General features: G+C 37.5%; 1 protein-coding gene across 1 annotated transcript; it reads left to right on the top strand.

Annotated features, from left to right (window-relative positions):
* The first annotated feature begins 258 nt into the window (after positions 1-258).
* Positions 259-3,373, top strand: LOC141441901 (uncharacterized). Its single transcript, XM_074106795.1, has 2 exons — positions 259-470; positions 1,516-3,373. The coding sequence occupies exons 1-2, from the start codon at positions 273-275 to the stop codon at positions 2,320-2,322; spliced, it is 1,005 nt and encodes a 334-aa protein (XP_073962896.1). The 5' UTR covers positions 259-272; the 3' UTR covers positions 2,323-3,373.
* Positions 3,374-11,796: the final 8,423 nt, after the last annotated feature.

Here is an 11,796-nt window from a genome sequence, read left to right as displayed (position 1 = left end):
TTTACATCAAACGAACATAGAGCTAGAGCTAGAACAAGAGCATTCTTTGTAATCTTTTAGTAACAAAAAAGCTAGATCGAATGTTCTTTGCTCATTCGTGTCAATTCTGTGGTTAGTATTGGTAGTCTTGTTATGTCTGACTCTGACAGCGATATCATTATTGCAAGTGCTGCATTTATTATTTTGTCAAAAACTCAAAATAAAAAGAAGGAAGAGACGTTGGTGGTTACAATTTTAATGCATCGAAGGACATGGATAATGTAGGTGAAACAATGACGGATATGCGAAAACAAGAAGAAAGTGGACAATTCCAAAACTTTTGTAGAATGGCGCCAGAGGATTTTGATCATTTACTATCTCTGACCATCGAAAAAATTCGAAAATCAAGTACAAATTTTAGAGACTCGATTCCTGCATATGACAAACTAGCAGTGACTTTGCGATTTTTGCAACTGGAGATTCCTATGAAAGCCTGATTATTTTACTAAAATCTAAATCGACAATATGTAATGCTATATCTGAAGTATGTGCTGCAATAAATGAAGCATTGCAAAACTATGCTAAGGTAAGTAAAGTTATTACTTTTATACATATTTTATATACACCTTATCACGACCGTAATTATTAGTGAAAGTAAGTAAATAAACTAAGACAATTTATTTTTAAGATATTTATTTAAAAAAAAACAATCAGAGAACTTAAATAAACAAAAGTAACTAGAAAGATTGTTACCGAACACCACCACCACCACTTTTAATGATGAAATGCAGATTTTTCATAACAATATTTATTCGCTGTATTAATTATAGGTTTTACAATTTTGTAGAGTGCGCGCGCGCTCGTGGTTGCTTAGGCTGCCGGGTTGTGTTGTTAAGAGTGTTTGATTGTTACTTAAAATTTTTTAATAAAATGCAGCAAAGACTCCCTGGTTTCTTCAGTTGCGGTATCATTGGCCTAAATTCACATTACTTTCTGAACTAGCTTCCATTTGTTGGGTGGAGGGATTGATCTGAGGGTACAGAATACACAATGCAAGTATTTGTGAACTGTCTGAATATGAAGACATCGGAGTTGATGCTAAATTTGACTCATAATCAAATTTCCCCAAATCAGCGTCGAACAGTATATTATTTATGTAATTTCAACATACGCTTTCGTCCTTTTTGAGTATTCGCGATGTTTTGAAGCAACATGATTTCCCAAAGCTTGACTCTTGTCCTTATCTTTGAATCATGTGTATCTTTTAAAATACGGTAGGCTTCGCTACTCGAGGGTCTTCATGTTTTGATTTTTTTGGTGGTATTATGTGGCCAGATTGCAGTGATGTTGATGGTTGCCATTGTGGTGTGGTGTTTCTTGACCATACTGAAGCTGCAGGTTGTGAATGTGTTGTTGAATCTGACTGTGTATCTGCATTAGGGTCCACTACCGCAGTTTCTTGTTCAATTCGCTCATTCTCCTGCTCATCAGCCTATAAAACAAAAGTTTAATTAATATACACCCTAAAATATTTTTTTATTCATTTCAGACACCGTCAACAGAAGAAGAATGGCTATCAATCGCTCAGGAATTCAATGTATTGGCGCTGTAGACGGAAAACACTGCGTCATACAAGCACCTATTAACAGCGGAAGCGACTTTTTTAATTATAAATCCACATTCAGTGTGGTGTTAATGGCCATAGTAGACGCTAACTACAATTTTATATTCGCCGATATTGGTTGTCAGGGCAGAATATCAGATGGCGGAGTTTTCAGAAACACTTCTTTCTATCAAAAACTACAAAATAATGAATTAAATTTGCCCAATGACCAAAGCCTTCCAGGAAGACAACAGAATATGCCATTCGTATTTGTAGCAGATGATGCATTCCCATTACAAAGACACATCATGAAGCCGTATCCTGGTACTCATGCCAGGGGATCCGAAAAACGAATTTATAACTACCGTCTGTCTAGAGCAAGACGAATAGTAGAAAATGCATTTGGCATTCTTTCAGCAGTTTTTCGTGTATTGCGAAAACCTATGTTGCTACAACCTGATAAAGCATCTCTCATCGTAAAAACCTGCGTGTACCTACATAATTATTTGATGAAAAGGAAAGCTTCTAGGAAGCTGTATAATTCACCGGGCATGATGGACAGAATTGAAGATGACGTCGTCATTCCAGGCCAGTGGAGAAATATGGACCGTTTATCATCATTTCTCCCGTTACCCAACACTGGACGAAGACACACTTTGCAATGTGAAAATATCCGGAAAGAATTTTCAGACTATTTTAATTTGACTAATATTTTGCCATGGCAAAACAATATTGCATAATGAAAGCGATAGGAACCGTTACTTTATAAAAAGCGTAAATAACCCAACCTAAAATTATGGTAGAATACCCAATAAATAAACATAACTACCTACTTACCATGTTTTTATTTTGGTTAGTGTCGAAATCAATTGTTTTCCTCGGTTTATATTTGTCCATCAAAAAGTGCATGCTTTTAAATACAATAAATAAATACAATCGGCAGTCGGCACCGCTGCCTGATTTCGTACTCATTGTTTTTTCCCTTTCCCGGCGGTAAGATGCAAGAAGCGAGTCCATCTTTTTTTTAACTCTTCAACATTACATTCCAGTTGTTTTGCGATTTCTCGCCAAGCATCTTGTTTGTAAGTTGTATTTTTATAGTTTTCATACGTCGGATCCCACAGACATCTGAAATTGCGGTAGGCTTCTATCATTAATAAACATTTTTCTTGAGACCAATCCATAATTTAATCGATGATACGTAAACAATCGCTAGAACACAAGAACGCTTTGATGAGACCGCTCAGTGGCGCGAGCACGTCCGAACACGCTAGAACGCTCTAAGCAACTGTTCGCGCGCTCTTGCGCCGTTTACATCAAGCGAGCGAGCATTCTTAGAATATTCTATAGAATCTTTGCGAACGCACTAAGAACAACGAAAGAATGCTCTACGCCTGTTTACACTAGAAGAATTTGATGTAGTGGGGATAGAATGAGCATTCACTCGTTTGGTCTAAACCCACCTTTAAGGTAATAGAAAAACAACTCCTCTCTCCGCGCGAACGTTTTCTTCCTGACAGACGATGTAGTAAACAAGTTTCTAGGTTAAGTTATTTATTTCGAACAAAACATTATGTTCGTCCAGCTAAATATTCATCACCACGAGTGTTGGAGATATCCCTAAGACCAGATGAACCTCCTTATGGTCATGTATGCGCTGCCAGACAAAAGTGGAGTGGAATTGTGGAGTTTTAGTGACCCTAATACCGGGTTTCGGACCGTCGGCTTTCGAGGACTACTTTCAAGGTAAAAATAGCTTGATCTAGGGTATAAAGTGCTACAATTTTTACTAAAGATATTCTTATTTTATTATATTATTGTCTATATATATTATTATAATTTTTTTTACAATTTCTCAATCTAGTTCAATATAATGACAAGTTTCCATTCAAATTGTTTCATTTTTGATCAATTTAATTCTAACTATTATTATTTAACAAATAAATACTTTCATCATCATCCCAGCCTATATACGTCCACTGCTGGGCACAGGCCTCCTCTCAGAACAAGAGGGCTTGGGCTATAGTTCCCACGCGGGCCCAGTGCGGATTGGGAACTTCACACGCACCATTGAATTGCTTCGCAGGTTTGTGCAGGTTTCCTCACGATGTTTTCCTTCACCGCAAAGCTCGTGGTAAATTTCAAATGTAATTCCGCACATGAATTTCGAAAAACTCAGAGGTGCGAGCCGGGGTTTGAACCCACGACCCTCTGTTTGAGAGGCGATAGGTCAAACCACTAGGCCACCACGGCTTTTTAATAAGGCTTTTTAATTTTTAAAAAGCCGTGGTGGCCTAATAAATACTTATCTTAACTATAATATAATTTTCACTTGTTATTCTTGATCAATAGTTTGATCGCAATTCGCAACATTGCTGAAACATTGTTGACATTAGGGCTATGCGGTATTGGCTTGATGGCAATACCGGTATTTGTTTGTTTTGTATTTGTATTTTATGCTTAGAATTAATTAAACACAACGCAATAATCAGCTACCATCTTTTATTTTATATCTACTTTTTTACAGTGCTCTGACAGCTCAAACTTTTCACAGATTAAAAATTCAATTTGAGTAAACCCATATCAACAGTATTATTCCGGTATTCAAATTTTGAAAACCGGTATCCCGGTATTTCGGTATTTTTCGGTATTTTCCGTATTTTCCCTTTATTTTTCTTTCTTTCTGTATAAGTCTGTTGTTTTGTTGAAATATAACCAATATACATGAAAAGCAAGATTTAGTAAACTTCCCTTTTAATGAGCAAGTATTAAAATAAAAAACTTACGTTGTTAATTGTTAACTAATACTTAAATAATATGGAATTAGATTCTCTAATTCTTCGGTTAAAATTGTTTCGCCGATTATTAGTTCCCAACCAAATTTTCACATAATTTCTTTCGCTTGTACGAGGCTCATTAAATATCCAGTTCAAGCTTGAAAGAATTACTGATGAAATCTACGCTCCGCCCGGAACCAGCTCAGCTCCAAAACCCGAGAGCTTTCAGCTCAAACTTCAAAACCGTTTCGAATGCCTAGGTAGCGACGTGGACGATTACAACGACGGGTTTGTGGAAGCTGTCCATACGATCGGATCTAACTTCTTCAAAACCCGCCGTACTAGAACCAATAAGCTCTCGCGCTCTGGCCTTAGGCTCATGAAGGTGAGGCGTGAGATGCTGCTAAAGTCCTCAGGTGACGCTTAATTGTCGCTATCAGCAGTTCAATAGGCAGATCTCAAAATCTCTGAAGCGCGATGTACGCCGATTTAATACTAATAAATAGCATTGAAGAGGCTATTGAGCGTATCAGAGGCTCTAAGGTGTTTACCAGGGATCTGTCTGTAAGTCAAAGCCGGTTAATGAAGTTGAAGACCGACGATGGCAGAATCATTTCATCCAAACCTGAGCTGTTGGGGGAAAACGAGAGGTTTTATGGATAGCGACACGACAACCCGAATACCCGTCGAAAATCTAGCTAAACACCCGAGGGCTACATTAACCCGACACTATCACGAAAACATCCCAGACGTCAGCCTGTACGAGATTAGTATGGCCCTCAAATAGCTTAAGAATGACAAAGCCCTGGGTGACGATGAAATTACAGCCGAACTCTTGAAGGCGGGTGGTAAACCAGTCCTTAAGGACCTTAAGACGCCGTTTAGTTCCGTCCTCCACCAAGGGGGAACACCGAAAGCATGGAACAGAAGACAGTGGTGGTGCTCATCTTCAAAAAAGGTGATAACACCTTGCTGAAGAATTATAGACCCATCTCACTTCTGAGCCATGTTTACAAGCTGTTTTCCAGGGTCATCACAAATCGTCTCGCAAGCAGGTTTGACGATTTCCAGCCTCCCGAACAAGCCGGCTTCCAAAAACCTATAGTACCGTAGACCACATGTACGTTGCGGCAGGTTATACAGAAGACCGAAGGGTATAACTTCCCCCTTTGCCTTGCATTTGTGGACTACGAGAAATCCTTCGATTCGATCGAGACTTGGGCTGTGATGCAGGCTCTCCAGCGGTGCAGTTGACTACCGGTATATCGAAGTGTTGAAGTGTCTAGTGTATGTACAAAAACGCCACTATATCCGTCCGATTACATGACCAGAGCACGAAGCCTATTCCTCTGCAGCGGGGAGTCAGACAAGGAGATGTGATCGCTCCGAAACTGTTCACCGCTGCATTGGAGGATGCTTTTAAGGTTCTGGACTGGAAAGGACGAGGCATCAACAGTAATGGCGGGAACTTCACTCGCCTTCGATTCGCCGACGATATTGTAGTCATGGCTGAGACCATGGAAGACTTCAGTGCTATGCTCGCCGACCTCAGCAGTTTCCGACCGAGTTGGCCTAAAAATGAACATGGGCAAGACGAAAGTCATGTCTAACTAATGTCCATGATGTCCCAACTCCCGCAATAGTCGGGGGCTCTGCGCTCGAAGTTGTTGACGACTATGTATACCTGGGACAAACGGTCCAGTTAGGTAGGTCCAACTTCGAGAAAGCTTACACTACAAATAAGCAAAGCAAACTTGTGCTCGGTAAATTTGAAATTTGAAAGTAGATTAAGAGGTAAGTAACTTCAAAAGCCATAAGTCTGAAGACAAAAGTTATTAAAAGTGCTTTCTTGTTTGAAACTATGTCGACTATTACTATTTTAAACACAAGTCAAAATACCGAAAAACCGGTTTTGTAGATATTTAATACCGGTATTAAAAGAGGGGAAAAAATGACCGGTATCCCGGTTTTTCGGTAATACCGAATACCGGTATCCATGCCCTAGTTGACATGGTTTAGCCTATAGTCTGAAAGGATTGTCTCATCATTTCACACCTTAGTTAATCATCACTTGGATTCAAATTTCGTATTAGCGAATTATAATCATTCATCATTACTATCTTAACCTAATAACTTACTTGCCTATGCTTAACCTAACAGGATTGCCTTAACTACTTTTCATTATGTACAGTCAGATTCAGATTATTTTTAATCAACTACAATCATTAATTTTCGTTATCAGACCAACCTCCAATTTACTAATATCAAAAGTGTCCCGAATCAACCTCAACAAGGTTCTAGCTAGGTCATTGATAGTACCTTGATAGATGTATAATGTTAAATTTTCCCCTAATTTTCCCAGTCCTAGGTTCCATTAATTCATAAACATTACGATAGGGTACAGCCGCTACTATATAGGGACCTTCATATAGAGGGGCAAATTTTTTCGTGATTTTTCGTTTAGCGTCCGACTTATTTATTTTTTTAATCTTAACTAGACCTCCTATTTGAAACTCTATTTACTGATATCGTTGATTAAATTTAGCCTGTCGCTTTTGACTTGCCATCACTAAATTGTTCCGCACTTCGTCTCTAATTAGTGATACGTCCACACTGTTATCTTTTGAGATCACTTTATCAAACGACAATGTTGTCGATTGCTCATACATAATCTCGCAGGGCGTATATCTAGTACTTTCGTGGAATGTGTTGTTATATAATTCCTCCAATTTAGGTAGCACTGCCACCCACCCTTTATGATTAGTTCTGCAGTAAGTTCTGAACAATCTTCCGATCTCGCGATTGACCCTCTCAACAGAATTAGGGCGTGGATTTACGACCGTCGTCCTTATTAGATTGATTTTAGCTTCAGTCATATTATCAATCCATAGCTTAGATACAAATTGGGACCCATTATCTGACATAATTGCCTGTGGCATAATTATGTCAAAGAATTTTCTCATTTTTCCTAGCACTGAACTAGCTGTGGCCTTTTTTAGGACGTAAAATTTGACGAACTTACTGAAAGAATCCTGTACCACGAATATGTAATTCATCCCAAATTGACCAGTTGGCAGGGGTCCGTATAGATCAACCATTACTAATTCCCCTATATCTTTTGTTACTATTGGCTGACATGGCCCTACTGTTTTTACCGTACCGCTCTTAGTGACCTGACAATCATGGCAAGTTCTGACAATAGACTTAAATAGTTTGGTTATCCCCTTCCAGTAAAATCTATCTTTTACATATTTGATCGTTTTATATATCCCCTGATGTCCCATTTCCTTATGTATTTGTTGTATTAACTCTATTCTTAATACTTCTGGCAAATAAAATATTACTTTTGCTTTTATTTGGGGTAAAATATAATATGTCATTTTCCAGAGTGCACTTTTGTTCTATTTTGGTTAATTGGCTTGATAACGTTTTATCCTGCAAATGTTGAATTGTTTCATTAATTTCTGAGTCTTCTCGTTGCAATCTAGCCATGTTTTTTAATTTTGAAAGTAGATTTTTATTAGCAGAACTTTCCATGTATAAAATTTCAGGTAATTTCGTTTTTTCCTCCTGTAACAGATCTCCTTCGGGTGGGTATCTAGATAGAATATCAGCAACGACATCCTGTGTCCCTTTTATGTGCTGAATTTCATACTGAAATTGTTCCAAGTAGTGAATCCATCTGGTAACTTTTGCATTATATAGTCTCCAATTTTTCACAAATGTCAACGCTTTGTGGTCCGTTTGAATGGCGCTAGTATTATTTCACGAAAAACTTTTTCACGAACGACTTTATCACGAAAACTTTATCACGAATAGACTTTACCACTAAAGACTTTTTCACGAAAACTTTACCACTAAAGACTTTATCACGAAAACTTAATCACGAACAGACTATATCACGAAAAGACTTTACCACGAACAGACTATATCACGAAAAAACTTTACCACGAAAACTTAATCACGAACAGACTATATCACGAAAAGACTTTACCACGAATAGACTTTATCACGAAAAATGTTTGAAACTTCTTCACGCTGAAACGGCTGGAGGGATTTGGATGAAATTTGGCAAAAAGTTAGTTTATAATCTGGATTAAAACATAGGATACATTTTATCCCGACATTCCCACGGGATAGGGATAAAATTTCGAAATAACAACCGCTAGGCTTAGATACATGAAATTTGGTATGTAGATAGTTGGACGTCTGGAATAACACGTAGATAACTTTTGACCCGATATTCCCACGGGATACCCAGGGATAAAATCACGAAATAACAACCACTGGGCTTAGAGCCATGAAATTTGGTATGTAGGTAGCTGGACCTCTGGAATAACACATAGGTTATTTTTCACTCCGATATTCCCACGGGATAGGGATAAAATTTTGAAATAACAACCGCTAGGCTTAGATACATGAAATTTGGTATGTAGATAGTTGGACGTCTGGAATAACACATAGATAACTTTTTGAACCGATTTTCCCACGGGATACCCAGGGATAAAATCCCAAAATAACAACCGCTGGGCGTAGAGCCCTGAAATTTAGTATGTAGGTAGCTGGACCTCTGGAATAAGTTACTTTTTATCCCGATATTCCCACGGGATAGGGATAAAATCTTCAATCATCAAACATACAAACACACACACTTTCACATTTATAATATTAGTATGGATTTATATGTGGCTGTTTATCTCACGCCTATATTCATTTTAGACGTGTATTATATTGTACGATATATGTATGTGTAGGTGTATTTTTGTTGCGTTTTAATATTCTGAAATAAGGTCCTTGTGCAAGGTCCGCCCGGATTGCTACCACCATCTTGCTCGCTAATCCTGCCGTGAAGCAGCAGTGCTTGCACTGTTGTGTTTCGGCGTGGAGAGTAAGACAGCCGGTACAGGCATTACTGGCACGTGAGGTATCCCATCTTAGGCCTCTAGGTTGGCAACGCGTCTGCAATACCCCTGGTGTTGCAGATGTTTATGGGCGGTGGTGATCTCTTACCATCAGGAGACCCATTTGCTCGTTTGCCATCCAGTCAAATAAAAAATAATAAATAAAAAATGAAATAAGGTTGCCATGAAGAGACCGCTCTTAAGCGATAAGACTGCCTATTACTTTTTTCTCTCATTGTACTTGTTTTCTGTATAGCTTACTATTTCTGGTGTACAATAAAGAGTAATTGTATTGTATAGGTAGGTGAGTTAAAATTAGTTTGAAATTAGTTTAAAAATTCAGTGAATTAGCGAATAATTAGTAGCCAGTACCAGAGACAATAGACTTTTAAATCAGCCCTAAAAAGCGCCTTCGTTATTTTGTTTGTGAAATTATAATGTGCGGATTAAAGTACCTACACGAGTAGAGAAAACGTATTAGAAGACTTACTCGTTAACTTGTAAAGCCTACCTACTTTGCTGATCTTTCCATCCGCCTGCAAAAACACGCATTTTTCTATTTTTTTTAAAGTGAAAACAACGGTTTTTGAGACATCATTACTGTTCAACTTTCACGTTGCTTTTTTGTAATGGCAACATTTTATAAATTTTATTTCTAACTTCCGTTTTTTATATGGCAACCCGTGTTCCGGCGCGTGCCATATTGAATTTTTCACTTTTCGTATCGACCCCGTAACAGGAGGATCTAATATTTGTACAAACTAAGAGTAAAGAAACTCTTTCTATTTTTAATACATTAAAATAAGTGCATATGCATTATTTCGTGTTGTGAGAAGGTGTGGGCAGATTAAGTAAGGCTGCGGAGGCGAAAACAGTGGTAAACCGAGCTCGTACACTCGTAAGTAGCTGATGTGCCGGTCTTGATTGAGGCCTCACAGAGCAGTACACACCCTGAGGAAACCAGGTATGCGTATAAGCACTTTTCGCGCCCTCTTTCTATTTGTATAAACGGAATAACTAATTGTTTTCGAGAAACTTAGATTTCCTTTGCTTTCGTTTTTGATTTAAAATTTAGCTACAGTCCACTTTATTTTCATATTTTTATCGCCCAAAACATTGATCCTTCGGCCGGATCGTGAAAAGTTACCTATTTAAAGCTAAAAAACATAATTTTATCGTTTTTTAATTTTCGTTCGAAATTTGAAGGTATACTTTTATTCGGTCGCCATTACAAAAAGGAAGAGTGACTTGCTTTAGTTTGTATTTTTTTGTAAATTTGTGTTGGCAATATTGGGACACTTGTTGTCATAGATAACGTTCCTTTCCGATTCATTAATTTTGTTTCGTTAGTGTGGTAGCATTTGGCTACTGTCATTTATTATCAAATTGACAGTTGACGTTTGATGTAAACAGTTTGAGGTTAAACAAAGTTTATTATTGTCGTTATCGTTTCGTTGTTTTCGTATAAACTTTGTTTAATTGTTTGTTTCGTATTTCAATAAAAATGACGGAAAGTGAACATTCTGTGACAAGTGAAGTGAAAGCCGATCAGAACATAGTCGAACGTGACTATGCCATGATGCGTTTGGAGTTTATGATGGGTACTGATTTGGTTGGCTATACAGAAAATGATCTAAAGCCTATTTCGGAGAGTTTTCATGAAGCTCAGCGAGCAGTAATTTCGAATTGTAGTGATAGTAAGGTGGAATTTCAAGTGACAGTGGATTTCGAGACTAAAATGAAATCGGTTCTTACGCGGTTACGATCACAACAATGTGCTCCTGTTAAGCAATATAATGAAAACATATCAGCCAAATTACCTAAAATTAACATAAAACCTTTTGATGGTAAACTGGAAAATTGGATTTCTTTTATTCAGTTGTTTAATTCGTTGATCCATAAAAGAGATATTCCAAATATTGAAAAGTTGCATTACTTGTTGACAAGTGTTCAAGGTACAGCATTGGATTTAATAAAAAACTATCCTATTTCAAATGATAGCTATATTGATGCATATAATGCTTTAAATTTGCATTTTAATAAAAAACGGCAGATTGCTTTTACCTACTATGAAAAAATGTTGTACTGTGAACAGGTTAAGTCAAAGTCAGGAGTGGAGTTGGAGCGAGTGCATCGCACATTCAAAGAAACTTTACAAGTGTTAGAGAAACTTCGTTTACCAGACAGTAATTTTATGTTGGTTCATTTACTTTGGTCCAAATTAGACAAGCATACACGCGAGGCATTCCAACTTGAATTCAACTCTAATGATATTCCAGACTTTAAAAAACTACAGGAATTCATTGAAAAGCAGATTCGTGCCTTAGAAGTAATGGATGTTAGGCCCATACCAAATCATAATTTGTCTAATAAATCCAACCATAGTGCAACTTTCAATCATCGGAAAACAAAGACAACTCTTTTCATTACATCATCGGCTTGTGAGTATTGTAATGATCAGCACAGTTTAGCCAGTTGTGATAAGTTTTTAAAGTTGGATGCAACTGCAAGATTTAAATTCGTAAAAAATAAGGGT

Source organism: Choristoneura fumiferana, chromosome 24 (assembly GCF_025370935.1).
Source record: "Choristoneura fumiferana chromosome 24, NRCan_CFum_1, whole genome shotgun sequence".
NCBI classification, from domain to species: domain Eukaryota; kingdom Metazoa; phylum Arthropoda; class Insecta; order Lepidoptera; family Tortricidae; genus Choristoneura; species Choristoneura fumiferana.
The sequence above is the reverse complement of the archived record's forward strand: the minus strand, read 5'-3'. Positions and strand labels throughout refer to the sequence as shown.